General features: G+C 40.5%; 3 protein-coding genes across 9 annotated transcripts; all 3 read right to left on the bottom strand.

Moving 5' to 3' along the window:
• Positions 1–1,011: 1,011 nt before the first annotated feature.
• On the bottom strand, positions 1,012–4,203 carry LOC135608086 (uncharacterized). Its single transcript, XM_065100538.1, has 6 exons — positions 3,906–4,203; positions 3,726–3,838; positions 3,519–3,654; positions 3,337–3,404; positions 1,777–1,863; positions 1,012–1,338 (listed from the first exon to the last, which is right to left on the bottom strand). Exons 1-6 carry the CDS (start codon positions 4,150–4,152, stop codon positions 1,258–1,260), a joined length of 732 nt encoding a protein of 243 aa, XP_064956610.1. The 5' UTR covers positions 4,153–4,203; the 3' UTR covers positions 1,012–1,257.
• Positions 4,204–4,618: 415 nt separating this feature from the next.
• Positions 4,619–9,794, bottom strand: LOC135608085 (probable glycosyltransferase 2). 7 transcript variants are annotated; one of them, XM_065100535.1, is made up of 5 exons: positions 8,241–9,794; positions 6,685–6,789; positions 6,505–6,579; positions 5,848–5,957; positions 4,619–5,052 (listed from the first exon to the last, which is right to left on the bottom strand). In XM_065100535.1, the coding sequence occupies exon 1, from the start codon at positions 9,679–9,681 to the stop codon at positions 8,281–8,283; it is 1,401 nt and encodes a 466-aa protein (XP_064956607.1). In that variant the 5' UTR covers positions 9,682–9,794; the 3' UTR covers positions 4,619–5,052; positions 5,848–5,957; positions 6,505–6,579; positions 6,685–6,789; positions 8,241–8,280. The 7 variants fall into 7 exon arrangements, with proteins under 7 accessions (XP_064956607.1, XP_064956606.1, XP_064956604.1 ...); XM_065100534.1 differs by having other exon boundaries at positions 6,685–9,794; XM_065100532.1 differs by having other exon boundaries at positions 6,505–6,789.
• A 1,511-nt stretch (positions 9,795–11,305) lies between these two features.
• LOC103979078 (cytochrome P450 94C1) lies at positions 11,306–13,273 on the bottom strand. The gene has a single exon (XM_009395102.3). The coding sequence runs from the start codon at positions 13,067–13,069 to the stop codon at positions 11,507–11,509; it is 1,563 nt and encodes a 520-aa protein (XP_009393377.2). The 5' UTR covers positions 13,070–13,273; the 3' UTR covers positions 11,306–11,506.
• Positions 13,274–14,230: the final 957 nt, after the last annotated feature.

The following is a 14,230-nucleotide window of genomic DNA, read 5'->3' as shown; positions in this document are numbered from 1 at the left end:
TCTTCAATGCAATATATATTAATCCATCTCATTATCAACTGTTAATGTAAGACTAATGCAACATTATAATATAAGATTGATGTTCTCTCAAGAAACCACAAAATCCAAAATCATTCTATGATGTACTTCATGTGTTACATGCAATGGTGTAATAAAAATCAACAGCATGATTGAACGCACCTTGTTATATAAGCGTAAGATATTTAGTATTTTAATTTTTATATTTTAAAAAATTATATTATCATCCATAATTAATTATGAAAGTGAACCATCTAGATCCATTTATCTTAACATCATTTATTTTACTAATAGAAATATGAAAATAAAAGATAAATAAATAATTTTAATATTTTAATTAATGATGATGAACAATATCGCTAGGAGCCATGAGTGACTGTTGTGAATAAAGAGAGCAATGACAAGAGATGAAAGCCGCTCTATATTTGTGTTGATGCTAATGTAACTGTCGAGCGATCCTTTGGTTGCTTTGTATCTGCGTTGATATCGGTGTAGTTGCCAAGCAACGAAAGGATCATTGATACAGATGTCGAGCAACACCGCTTTGCATCTACGTCAATACAGTTGCCTAGCGACGTCACTTGACATCTGCGTTGGCGACCCTTTTACTACTCAGTAACTGTATTGAAATCGATATGAATGTATAACGATCTTCACCTCTCGTTATTGCTCTCATCATCCACATGTCACCCATGACCCCCTAATGACATCATTGTTCGCTACCATTGATGTCATCCGTGATCATCAACTGAAACATTAAAATTATTTTTGTTATTATTTATTTTAATATTTTTATTGATAAAACCGATAATATCAGGATAAATGAGTATAAATGATTCACTTTTGTAATTATGAGAATGTCAATATAATTTTTTAAAGTATAAAGATCGAGATGCTAAATATAACTAATTATATAGGATAATTATGAGATAATACATAATTAGCTCTGAAACAAACAAATAATTAGCTCTGTTATATGATACAAACAATGTCTAGACGGCAACCAAAAATATCGAGCAGAAATTCCATACACAAATGTATAATTGTTCAGACACACAATTCTATCAATCTTATATGTCACTGTGCTTAACAAATCATAGATCTGTAACTTTAATGAATCATAATTAAGTAGGAACGAAAGTAATTCCTCACCCAATAAAGTAAATGAATGATATAATATATGTGCCACGAGATATTTATCATGTGCGGTGGAATTCCTCATCTCTGTCCCTTGAAAGACTATTGATTTGAAGTCTGACCGGTCTCTGCCATGATGCTGTCTAGTAACGATCCACAAGCATCTTCTAGCAGATCTAGAACCTGAAGACACCACAAGGTAGAGCATAAGTAATATAAAAAAAAATGTGGGTCGATTATATAATAAAAAAATGAGCATAAGATTCTATTCAAGAATTTATAAAAAATAAACAGCTTCGCTTAACATATTTTATATGTGAATTGGAATTAAAGGTCCATAACTGCAACACAGTATTAGGCAACAAATAACATTTCCTTGTAATGACAAAAGGCAATTTTAATGTATAAAAGCTGGACTTAAAAGAAGATGCCAGGAGGAGATACAAATGGCAGTCTCTTGTAATTTATTTTTTCTTTCTCCAACTATGATTGACCTTATAGTGCAATGATGCTTACTAAGGGTTAATAAAGAATTGTCGAATATAAAATCACAAATTGACTCCAAAATGATGTTTAACATGATATTATTGACATTAATTTAGCAGTGATTTTCTCAATTACCTTTTCAAAACCTTGTGGCCCTCCATAGTAAGGATCTGGCACTTCAGCTTCACTGTGTTTCTTACAATAGGAGCACATAAGCTTAATCTGAAAAGTGAAAAAAATGACAAAAAAATTACTGGAGTAAATACATTTGGCTACACAGCCGAACAATGACAACTGACAAACATGTTCTATGAAGAAAATTAAATGTTTGTCCTACTGAGGTTGTGCACAGATTGCATGTCTCTTCAACCAAGGTAAGGCAAAACCATTTCCACCAAAGATAATTAAGCAACCACGGCATAGAACTTTGTGCTAAGTTAATCTTCATCGTCTATTCATGCTAGTTCCAGCTTAGATAAAGCACTAAAGTTTCTGACATAGTAGATGCTCATTGGCATGATTGGCATCTGGTTATACGCACAACCAATATTAAGAAAGTGATGGCTCCAATATCATCCAAGACAGTGCTAGTTAAATTCAATTTTCGGAATGGAATTATTTTCTGCTCTGCCCATCAATATCCAGGTCGTTGATGCAATGTTCATGAAAGGGAAGCAGGTTGGATTACTTTGTATCTATTTCATCATTGCATGTATGTCAAAGTACAAAGAGCCTGCAGTAGTACTTCCACATATTAGTCTAATTCTTCTAAAAAAGTTGTAGAGTATACAAGAAAACCAAATCCATAAATTGCCCTCTCATTCTTGTGCCTCCAGCTTTACAAACCACTCAATTTCAATTTTTTTTAAATTTGAAATGAATTTTTAATTGACAGGCAGTAAACAATAAGCCACAAGTCATCCCTAAAACCTGGAATAAGAAAGTGACAAACTAAAGATGGGACTAATCATATAAAAGGGGAAAAGAACAATATATTTTTAATTTATATGGAGTGAGAAAGCTTCATTATCAAAGAAAAGAATAAACAAGGGGGCTTTCTGGTTGTGTTCATGAAAACAGTCTTCTACATTTCAAAACAGACAATTGTGACGTTTTCTAATTGTAGTCTCTGAAGACAGAATCTCAGAAGTAGATTTTGACAACTAAAGCTAAGAAATAATTATAGATATTTTCAGACTTTGCAAGAGTGTTCTATCTCATTGGTCAAGGACTTTAGTGATTGCTTCTTCTCCCTCCTTTACTGATCATAGGCCTCCACTCTGGTAAATTTCTCGCTGTACTGGGTGTCTCCTCCACCCTCTCTGCCCCTCCATTGCAGCTGGTGGGTGTGGAGATCAGAGTCACAGTTGGATCCCATAAGTCTACCATTTGGTGCAGGAGTGGCTACACCTCTCTCTAAACAATCTAAGGCCTTGTTTTGATATTGAGAGCAAGCAAATATTGTTGTAAAAAGACAGTCTTAAGAACAGTTGCATAAAACAACTCTCTTTTTTATAATCACTCCAAACAGGTCCAACAATTCTTATCTTGGCTTTCCAAAATCAAGGCATATTTCACCAACTATCTGCTACCTTAGAGAGCAGAAACAGGGCCCATTAAATGCACAAAATGAGACAGCAAAATGACCTATCTTCCAATGCATTAGACGAACAAACATACCTAAAGGAAACTAACCTTCTTCGGAGCATCCTCTGGAAGAGGCTCTTTAAATCTCCATCTCTCATAAGCACTCATTATGTCCTCTAAAATATCAGTAGTGAATTGATTTCAGAATCAGCAACTTACTGGAATTCGAATGAATGTTTCTATCGTGTAATAGTTAAGAACACGAAGAGTGACAGAACAGCAATCCGCACCTCTATTTTGCATGTCCATGGCCAATATGAGATCGAACTCCCTGAAATCCGAGGGTCTTAACGGCCTCGAGATGGAGGTGACCTCGATCCCCCGTCTCTTCGCCGCAGACCTCATCCGCGAATCCGCCGGGTCCCCCTTCCACACCGCAAATCCAATATTACAATTCCTCTTTCTCTCACAAGTTCCTTTTTAAGATGGAAGAGTACCTCATGGTAACCGATGGTGCCGGCGGAGTCGATCTTGAACTTGGACTCCGCTCCACGCTTCCGCACGCTATCGGTGAACACAGCCTCCGCGGCGGGGCTACGGCAGATGTTCCCTGTGAAAGACCATCCAGGAGTGAGACACCGATGACAGTAGAATAAAGATCGGTCTAGAAAGAGCACCGAGGCAAACGAAGAGCACGGAAAAGGGCTTCGTCTCTGCCATGGACGCGACCGCGGAGGATAACCGGACGGGTCGACGGTGTGCGAGACGGGGAGACGAAGGAGATCGGAGGAGGTAAAGATTTGCAGAAGAAAGGGGGTTTGGCCGTCGAAAATGGAATCTACTGAAGCGACGAGAGGGGGATTCGGCCGGGTGGCAGAATGGTAAATTTGGGGCGAAGGAGGTCGCTGCGGGTTGGCAATGCATGGTGGAGCTTCTCGTTTACGTCTGGGGAGCGATTTGGGATGGGAGATTTGTCACGAAGGCAAGAAGATGGAGCGCTGCGGTAAGTGGCTGATACGGCTGTGGCTTGTAGTGGCTCGATCGGCTTATCCTTTCAATGGCTTATTCTTAATTATGTACATAATTATAAATATTCAAATCAAGTTTGGTATCAAATAATTAATAAAAAATAAAATACACACCTAATTTATCTGATAATTTTTTTCATGCATAATGGATGTGATTGATTGATTTCAGTGATGATTGAATCTATCCGACTCAGACGAGTTTTTCTATAATGAGTTTAACTCGAGAAAATATTCTACAATACCGATGAAATATCCTTCCAATATCTTGTATTAAGTTGATGTCAAATAACAACTGGGATAAATATTTCTTCAATCAAAAGATAATATGAAAATAAAAAATATATACGGAGCGAAGAATGCAATGAATCACTGCAATCAAACTTGGTGTGCTCCATTACTGATGAACTGTATTAATTCAGTACCTTTGGTAAGAAATTTGCCTCTTCAATAAGATCATTCAATAATCTCATGACAAAAAGAATGGAATATCCATTAGTGCCATGCAAGCTGCAGTGGTATGTCAAGAAGATAAGATAGTCCAAGTATCAGCTACCAGATTCCCACCATGTCAAAGAGAACTGCCAGATGAGCATCAACATGAAATTTGAAGGCAACTGATAGCTGAAGGAAGAGCATTTCATTGCATTAGGGCCTCAAAGGTTCGATAAGTATTAGATGTAGTTGTCAGACAGCATTTGCCTGCCATCTTCTCGAAGTAGAATATTTTCCAGTCGGAGGCTTTTGTCCAACAATTCACCAAACACAGTCAACAGCGAGAATCACCGTAGCATAAAACCTGTAGACGTGAATAGGATTGCGTTAAATCTGTTACGTTATACAACATACATGAATATACAGATGAGATTCATATATCAAAATGCATCCCGAGAAGTAAACAGTGCAGCATTATCCAAGTAATAGGGCCATAGCATGATTAAGTTTGACGAACATAATCCTAAAATGGACTAAAATTAATTTTAGCAGAGATAGAACACAGACAGGGGATTTCCTCAGCAAGTCTAACCTTTCTTACTGTGAGCTTTATGGAAATACGCAGTTAACCGATTGCCCATGGCTAAATTAAGTTATTTATTACTGTATTCAGCATGCTGGTAGACCTTCTAAAGCTGTATTCTAGTAATATTACTGCACAGATATTATCTCAAAATCTGAATCATGTAATGCTTAAAGCTAAAGCTAATCATGCAAAAGAATCAAAGTAGAGGATTTGTCAAGGACAGTTAAAACTGTAACAGTTTGTGTGCATAGAGTATTTTGTTACAGGAAACATAATCTTTAATAAAAATGGTCAAATCTCATCTTTTCTGAATAATAAATAGTATGAGATTTTTTAGTAAACTTTTGCATATCGTGTGAATTCTGAAACCATCTATATCAGATAGTGTTTAAAGATCTGATAAGCGATGCAATTGCCAACAAAAATAGAGCAATTTATTATTTCGAGAAGTGTGCTATGGTACATAAGACTAATATTTTATTCATCAAGAGAAGGATGATCAAAATGACCCAAAAATGGTGATGATAAATGAAAGGAAAAAAGAGAAATATAGGTGATTTATAGAGTACGGACCTTGCCATTCTTTAAGACTGAAAAATGGTGGGTGATTTTTGCACTCAAATCTTTGTTCTCCTCAGTGGCTGTCATATGGTACTTCTCCATTCAAGAGCGAGAAAGAAGCACTGTAGGAGACACCACATTTTCATCATTTGTTTGATACGACAAACCTAATAGAGAATACCAAACTTCAAGAGAAGTAATAAATGGTAACGGATGGGTAGGTTATATGGATAAGTGGCAAGGCCCATAAAAGAATTTATATGAATAAGGGAGAGTGGAGGCAAACCAGCATCATGTAAAAATAGGTGGTCAATAGTCCTTAGCAAAACTGTATTGGATGAGTTGCCATAAACATAATAAATGAAGGACCAGAAATCAGCCAAGTCATTGAACATAGATATAACTATTTTATTGACAAATATGAAGCATTCAACAATCTTTGTGGAATTTTTTGATTAATTTTAAACATGTAAATATCATTTAGAGAGGTACAAATAGCTCAAGCTTAGTAAATCAATGTCTACTGCTCACAGCTTGATGTAGTGGGGAAATAAAGCATCTTAAAATTTCCAAGTAGATAAAACAAAATTACTCGGACTAATTAATTTGTAAATAGAATTGCAAAACATCAGAAGTCCTATTGTTGTGTGTTAAACAAACACAACATACCTTTAGAAGCATCTGAATATCCACCATCAGAGAAGATTAATGCTTGAACTCCCATACTGCAATTTCAATCCAGTACTGCCAAGGAAAGCACACAGTAGCATGCAAAGAGATGGAAGATGGAGTAATTTGAGTAAGATCAAAGGTAACCAACACTGTTTGTGTTAATAAATGAAATAATACCTTGGTAGTTTGCATAAGATAGAAAAATCACCCAATTTATCAAGTCAGAAAGGGCAAAAGTTTCACCCTTGGTAGTTGCACTCAAAATGAGTTTGCAGAATGAATCTAAGAAGTTCCCAAATGAGGCATGAGCAATATAGGTGTCAATAAAAATTTAAAAAGAAGGAAATGAAGAAAATAAAAAAAATGTATCCTTCTTCTATGTGATTCATTAATCCCAAAAAAAAATATTTCAGTAGATTCCCAATAAAAATGATAGAGGAAGACAAAATGATGGGTAATGATAAACGACAACTAGGTGGAAGTAGTAGCATTAGCATAATGATAATAATTTCACTTCAGAAAATGATGGATCGAACCGATGGATAGGGCTTCGTGGCTTTATTACAAGTAATTTCGAGTTAGGCATCTAGATGACATGGTAAACTCTTGTTTTACTGAAAAATATTGGACTAGTAGATCTTATTGATTAGCTAGTGACAAAATGTAGTAGGGTGATGTTAGAACTATGGATTTGTTGATTAGCGGGACAATAGTAATTTCCTACCTTATGAAGTTATTATTGCAGTGCCACTGGGGAATGATTTTGGATTGTGGACCCTAACGAAGATGTCAGACCATTGAGTGGCAAAGATTGGTGGTGATTTTGTGATCCCACATTGGAAAATAATGATATATCAAATTGGTCTACGAGATTAGAGTGGCCTACAAGTGATCGTCTAAACCATTTTAGATCATGTGATTAAAGGCCTATTCTATCCATATAATTGAATTAGTAGGTAAGTTGCATCCAATCATGACACTCTAATTCTACAAACCTTTTAAGGTATAGTAAGTTGTGATCCCTGAAGCACTATAAGCACTGTTTGAGAAAGCTGTAAGGCTATATTGTTTATGTTATGTAATCTCTCACAGACTCACAATGAATGTAGATGGAAGAAACTAGCTTAAGTAGAAAGCCACAAGCATCTTGATAAGTAAAACAAGTGATTTCATATGTAATATTCTGCAAAAGAAGTGTAATAGTCTGAGCTCATAGAAGAAAAGAAGTCCAAAAATTGGACAACGAAGGTGCTCAAGAGGATCATTTTTATTGACACATAAGTTAGGTTCCTTTTCCGAAATTCTCAGTTCTTCACCAGCTAATATTGTTTACCGAGTCAAAAAGCTAAGGATAGGGATTCTACTGCAAAATTAAGATGGCCTTCTGACATGAAGAGATCTATAAGAAAATGGTGCTTCCTCTGTTTCTAGTAAATTTCTCATGTTATCAGCCACAAGGGTTTCTCTGTCATCTTTCTCTAATAAACACAACAAAAAAAATGAGTTACATCCTTTAAAGTTTTAATCCTGTTCAAAAGATAGTCATTGGAACATGTTGATCATCATTACACAGAATGTAAGAGAAAACATTTGAAGGTGTTACAAAATAATCCCTTGCTGTCCATATTCCTTCCTACATAAAAACCCTAAACAAACAAGAAATCTAAAAGCTTAAAACTTATATTACAGCATGTTAAACATCATCAAATGAAATAACATAAAGCAAAGCTGACCTGAGATTTTGCGGCACAAGGATTATATAGATGGCCTTCCTCACCCTCTGGTTTCTACCCTGGCTTCAAGATTGAGCTGATCCAAGAACTCCAATGGCTTCGCCGTTTGCTTCTCGGTCCTCCTAATCTTGGGGCTGGCCAGATTCCCATGCTCAAACCCGTACATCCTCAACACCTGGTTGTCCGCAAAATTGAAAGCTCTCTCCATGCTTCTCAAGCACCTCTCCACAGGATAGTCCCCATAGCTACCACATGGCTTACAGCCAACAAAGTGCGTCACGAATGGCCACCTCTCGTCCCCTAAGCCTGGATGATACTTCTCCATCATCTCCTCATACCTATCCACCAACCCAGCCCAATATCCGTGCAAGTAATATGAATTCTCGATATAGATCTTGTCGCCCCACCGATCCTGCTGCGACAATAGCAAGTAAATGAGCGCCGATTGATCGTCCGCCTCGAATGCCGGCCGGCCCTTCAGGTTTGCCGTGAGCATCTTGCCGGCCTCGTCGCGAATTGGGCCTTTAGGTCCCATTGGCGCCCAGGCATCGAGCAAGTCGAGACTCCACTGACAATTTCGCAGCAAGAAGCTTCCGGTGTTGAGGCCGATCCAGGAATGCTTCTCGAAAATGAGATCAGGGTAGCCATGGACGACGAGGTTGTGAGCGGCGTAGTGGTCGAGAGGGATCTCGAAGGCCATGTCGGTGAAGAGCGCATCGCTGTCCATCCACCAGATCCACTCCACCTCCGGGTGCGACAGCATCAGCCGCCGGATCAGCGGGAGCTTGGCCCAGTACCCGGCGAGCTCCCGGTCGAGGTGTGCCATGTTGTAGACGATCTCGATCCCGTGGAGGCGGCAGTAGTCGATCTTGTTCTTGGTCCCCTTCAAGAGGTAGTGGTCGCCGATTGGATTGTCGCAGGGGTTAGGCGGCGATCCGGTGACGAGGAGGATCCGCGACTTTCCGGCTGGAGTTTGGCTCGGGAACCCCCGGTTCTCCGCCAGCCACCGTCGCCGCTGCACGTCCCAGTCGAATATCTTGGGGCCGAGGGTGTAGTTAGCGGCGGCAGCGGCAAAGAGGGCGTCAGAGGAGGTGTAGTTAAGGGCGGTAGCGGTGGTGGAATTGAAGCCGGAGGGGATCTGGTCCTCGTCGTCGGGGTCGGAATCGGAGCGTATCTCGCGGAGGATGCGGTCGATGTCCTCGACGACCTTCTGGTCGGCGGTGAAGGCGTCACCGCCGGAGCCGGCGAGGTTGCCGATACCGACAGTGCCGCGGAGGACGAGGATGGTGACGACGCCGCAGAGAATGGTGACCTTGAGGTTGTTGAAGGTCTTGCGTATCTGGCGGCGGCGGGGGAGGCGGGAGCGAGGGGCCGCGGCGCCAGCGTCGGGGCGGTCCCTATCCGCCGTCGGCGGCCTGAACCCGGTCGCCTCGTGACCCATAGCAGAACGCTTTGGGTCGGAAGCTGGGCTTCTTCGGTTCGGACTCCTTACAGTTCGGTCGATGGACTGCTTCTGTCGGAACACTGCCACAAAACTTCATACGGGCTTCGTAGTTCAGATCCTGTGTCTCAACTATCACACCATTCAGGAACGAAAGAGACACCATTCGTTGTTTTGTATGGCTTTCCACGTGGCAAACTTCGAAATAGCACTTTTGATTTACCAATTTTAATATAGCATATATTTTTCTTCAAAATATTAAATTATTCAAAAAAATATGTCTTAATTGATAGTCAACTAATGGTAATTAATTTATAACGATTTGATAAGGTATATATATATTTTAAAATCAAAATTTGAGATATAAATATAAAAGGCACAGAATTTGAAAGGAAAAAGAGTGCAATTCACTTATTCCTCGAGGATGTTGAAATTTGATTCAATTGAATCATTATATTAATATTTTTGAGTAATATATGATTGGTTGTATCATCATCATCATTAAAGATGGCAATTCTTGTCATCTACCCAACCTAACATGTTCATGAAATAGTAGTAATATAACCGGTAGTTGTACCTACCAACTATCAAAAAGATTTAGCAGTTTGATTCGAATCAGGTGAGATTCTATAAAAGATTCTCATTTTGAGATTATTTTTTAAATAAAATCTCTTTAATTTAAAATATATCAAAAACACTTGAAATTTTGATTATACTTTTCTTACCCGTTATAATATTTTAGACATGCTATAATATTTTGATCATCGTAATATCAAAACTCGTCCAAGTCAATTTGAAAACACTAATTGAGTCAAATTGAATCAAAATACACTAGAAATCATTCGATATATTATGATTCAAATATATATTTATAATAATTTTTAAAAATAATATTATCTAAATAAAAAAAAAAATTATTGAGTATTTTGTTCACTAAATAAAAACACTATAAGACCTATTTAAAAACATTGTAAATAACTAAAATAGACTCCTAACCTCAACCGACTAACTATAAACCTAAAAATATAATATTATAACAGTCTACGAGAAATAACAACACAATATGATGCCACTTATAATATTTTTTTAATTAATATTTATGATATTTTTAGTACCTCACACTATTGAATGACACTATAAATGAACCAAATGAAATTATTATAATAGTTCAAAATGGATGAAAAACTTAGTTGTAAAATTTAGCAAAAAATAAATTGATGAGGGGTATTTTCGGAAAAAGGTTTAGCAATCATGGGCCGGGCTTAGCAATGACCCCTACAGGTTTGGGTTGGTCTAATTCTAAATGAATATTTAGATGAAAAGGATTAGTTGTATGGATAATATGTTTGTTACTGTCATGAGTTAGATATTTGGTTGCAATATTTTCACATTATGTTCTTGTTTTTCTAATATTATTTAAAATATTATAATATTATAATTAAAATAATTAAATAATTATTTTTAAAAAATGTTCTATTTAGAAGGAAACAAAAAAATCATCCTTTAATTACTCATTGGCGTGCCAATATAAAATGCATAATTTGATCTTCACCTAATATTTGCTATTTTTCACAAAACATTTTGTGAATTATAAATAATAAAAAGGAAGAATAATGTCAAAATCTAAATAAAATAGGTACTCTTTTTGGAGGCACCACTTGGTGGCCGGCAATCACATGTCACATTACAACGCAGGCCAGCACGGACATCAGTAACATATACATACCACCACGTGCTTAATTCTATACATGGGTTGACCTGACCTCATCACAGGGTACTTACTCACACGATACGGCGCTCTTTAGCATGCCCCACCGCGCTGCGCCTAACATGCGCCGCGCCGTGGCTCGGCCGAGCTTTCCACCCTCCGGCGAACTCGGACCGGAAGGCCCCCCTTCAGAGAGGCGGTGAGGCCGGTCGCGAACCTGGGCGGCCGGTTTCCGCCTCCGCCTTCGTCGGCTGAGATTACTTCGACGTCGAATTGCCGGACCACCGCCGCGATCACGGTCTTCATCTCCATCAGCGCCATCTCCTTGCCGAGGCACACCCGGACGCCGCCTTGGAACACGGGGTACTTGTACGGGCTTTCGGGGTTGAACGCTCCATTCCTCAGCCACCGCTGCGGCAGGAACTCGCTGCAGTCGCTCCCCCACAGCTCCTCCATCCTCCCCATGGCGTAGGCGTGGTACGTCACCCGCGTGCCCCTTCTGACGGCGGTCCCGTCGGGCAGCACGTCGTCCTCGAGGCAGAACTTGGAGTCGAACTGCACCGGCGGGTACAGCCGCATGCTCTCGTAGATGGCCGCATGCACGTACTGCAGGTCCCTCAGTTGATCGTAGCTGGCGGTGACCGCGTCGCGTTCCACGACGCGGTCGATCTCGTCGCGGATGGCGGAGCGGACGTCCGGGTGGCGGGACAGCAGGAAGAAGAAGCAGGTCAGGGCCGAGGCGACGGTGTCGCGCCCGGCCAGCAAGAAGCTAATTATGATGTCTCGAAGGTACTTGTCATCGTCGTCGTTGACGCAGGCCATGAATCGAGAGAGGAGATCGTGGTTGGAGGAGAACCCCAGCTTCCTTCGCTGGCGAATGAGCTCCTTGGCGAGGAGGTTCACCAGGCCGATCGCATCCCCCAGTTCTCTCTCCGATCCCCAGTTGAGGAGCCGCTTGGCCTTCCATACCAGGGGCATCGTCGCGGTCGCCCGCCAGGCTGACAGCCTCGAGGCCTTGTCGAAGGCCGCCGCGAAGTCGGACATCGGCAGCGACAGCTCAAGGCAACCGGGGTCGAGCCCGAACGAGATCTTGCACATGCTATCGAAGGCGAACCTACGGAACACATCTTGCAGGTCGAGGACGCGGCCACCGCCGCACGCGACGTCGAGGAGAGGGAGGAGGCGGCCGCGGACCTCGGAGGCCACGGCGCAGGAGGCAAAAAATCGGACGGAGGCCCCGCCGAGCTCAGCGCTGGCCATCTTGCGCTGGAAGCACCAGGGGTCGCCGTCGACGTTGAAGATGCCGCGGCCGAGCAGGTCGCCGAGGATGGCGGAGAAAGGCTTGCCCTTGGGGTAGTTGTCGAAGCGGGCCCTGAGCATGTGCTCGACGTTGTCAGGGTTGGCGGTGACGGTGTTGCGGAGCACGTGGATGTGGATGGTGCGGGTGGGCGACTCCCGGAGGAGGTGGGCGTACCAGTCGCAGAGGTTGTCGAAGCTTGCGGCCCAGGAGTTGGTCACGTACGCCTCGCACACCGGGCAGCTGCACCACCACGGCATGGACCTCAGGACCCTGAACACCATCGCGAGGAGCACGACGACGGCCGCCAAGGAGAAGAAGAGGAGGGAGAAGCGAGACCGACAGGCTTCGACAGCTTCCTCCATGTCTTCCCACAGAGACATGAGGGCGAGCTAAGCATGATATATAGAATGAGGGCGAGCTTTGTCAGAATGGTGTGATGGCGATTCCACATCCATATCTGACGTCCGTTCTTCGGTAAACATCTCCGGTGTTGTCTTGCGGGCAAGTGGGTGTGACGGGATGCACTGCACGGCAATATTAGGAGGACAAAACGAAGGGGAGAAAGGCCGATATTTTTCTTTCTATTATTTTAAGCCAAAAGCAATAAAGAAGCATATGTAGGGATACATGTGAGTTTATGTGGGAGGGTTTTGTTAATGAGGAGGTTATTTGCTTTCCTTTAATCAAGTAAAAAGAAATTAGAACATAAATATTATATTTTAATAATATTATAATATTAAAAGTTTAATAGTTAAATATTTATCGGCTTGCTTCCTAATTAGGTTGATTAAGGAATGAGTCGTAGTTTATCATCTGATATATGGATTCATAAGAAATTATTTGACTCATTGCGAAATTAAAGATGCTTATCGAGAAACACTAATTATTTATCGCCATCGATATTCCACCGGTGCTTTCAATGATTAATCAAACTCCTAATTTAGCTTCCGACAAAATTATGACTTTGAATTACATCTTAAATTATCTTTGATATCATGTGGACAAGAGTAGAAAACCAGCATGTGTATGAATTGAAAGTGAATAGGGAGCTCGCAAAGGTTGATGATGTGTGCCTCTCTTGTTCTCTAGTCTCAGGAATCATCAAGCATGTCAGCATCTGATACGATAAAAGGGAACTTTTTCTTGGAATGACAACACTTTAATGTGTTCCACAAGCTGATGGAGCATGTGTTCTTGATTCTATTGCAAATTGACCAAACAACAAATCTTTGGGGGGACATTGGTGAATCTTCTTTTTGGAAAGATGTACGTACTGGTGATTTTTCTTCCTCAGAAGAGAAATCCCCAAAAGTAGGCTGACTAAAATTTTCTAATAAAAACCTAAGAATTAGGGGAAAAAAATTCCCCTCATGCATATTTCGAATTGATCATTTTATGCAGTTGCTTATGGCTAGAGAGAGAGAGAGACGAGCTTATTGCCTGTTACTTCTCTTGGAGTTCATCATAAATCTGATAAGAATCACAGAAAAAATAATAACACTAAGTTGTAATATAGTGACTTTTTGGAATGCTAAGAAAAG

The sequence above is a fragment of the Musa acuminata genome, chromosome BXJ2-3, assembly GCF_036884655.1.
Source record: "Musa acuminata AAA Group cultivar baxijiao chromosome BXJ2-3, Cavendish_Baxijiao_AAA, whole genome shotgun sequence".
NCBI lineage: Eukaryota > Viridiplantae > Streptophyta > Magnoliopsida > Zingiberales > Musaceae > Musa > Musa acuminata.
The sequence above is the reverse complement of the archived record's forward strand: the minus strand, read 5'-3'. Positions and strand labels throughout refer to the sequence as shown.

Excerpts from the sequence above, each read along its gene's own strand:
- LOC135608086 (XM_065100538.1), bottom strand. The coding sequence starts at position 4,152 with ATGCATTGCCAACCCGCAGCGACCTCCTTCGCCCCAAATTTACCATTC. Across the intron at positions 3,405-3,518 it reads CATGGACATGCAAAATAGAG|AGGACATAATGAGTGCTTAT; the intron begins GTGCGGATTGCT and ends CTGATATTTTAG. Across the intron at positions 1,339-1,776 it reads GGCCACAAGGTTTTGAAAAG|GTTCTAGATCTGCTAGAAGA; the intron begins GTAATTGAGAAA and ends TGGTGTCTTCAG.
- LOC135608085 (XM_065100531.1), bottom strand. The coding sequence starts at position 9,681 with ATGGGTCACGAGGCGACCGGGTTCAGGCCGCCGACGGCGGATAGGGAC.
- LOC103979078 (XM_009395102.3), bottom strand. The coding sequence starts at position 13,069 with ATGTCTCTGTGGGAAGACATGGAGGAAGCTGTCGAAGCCTGTCGGTCT.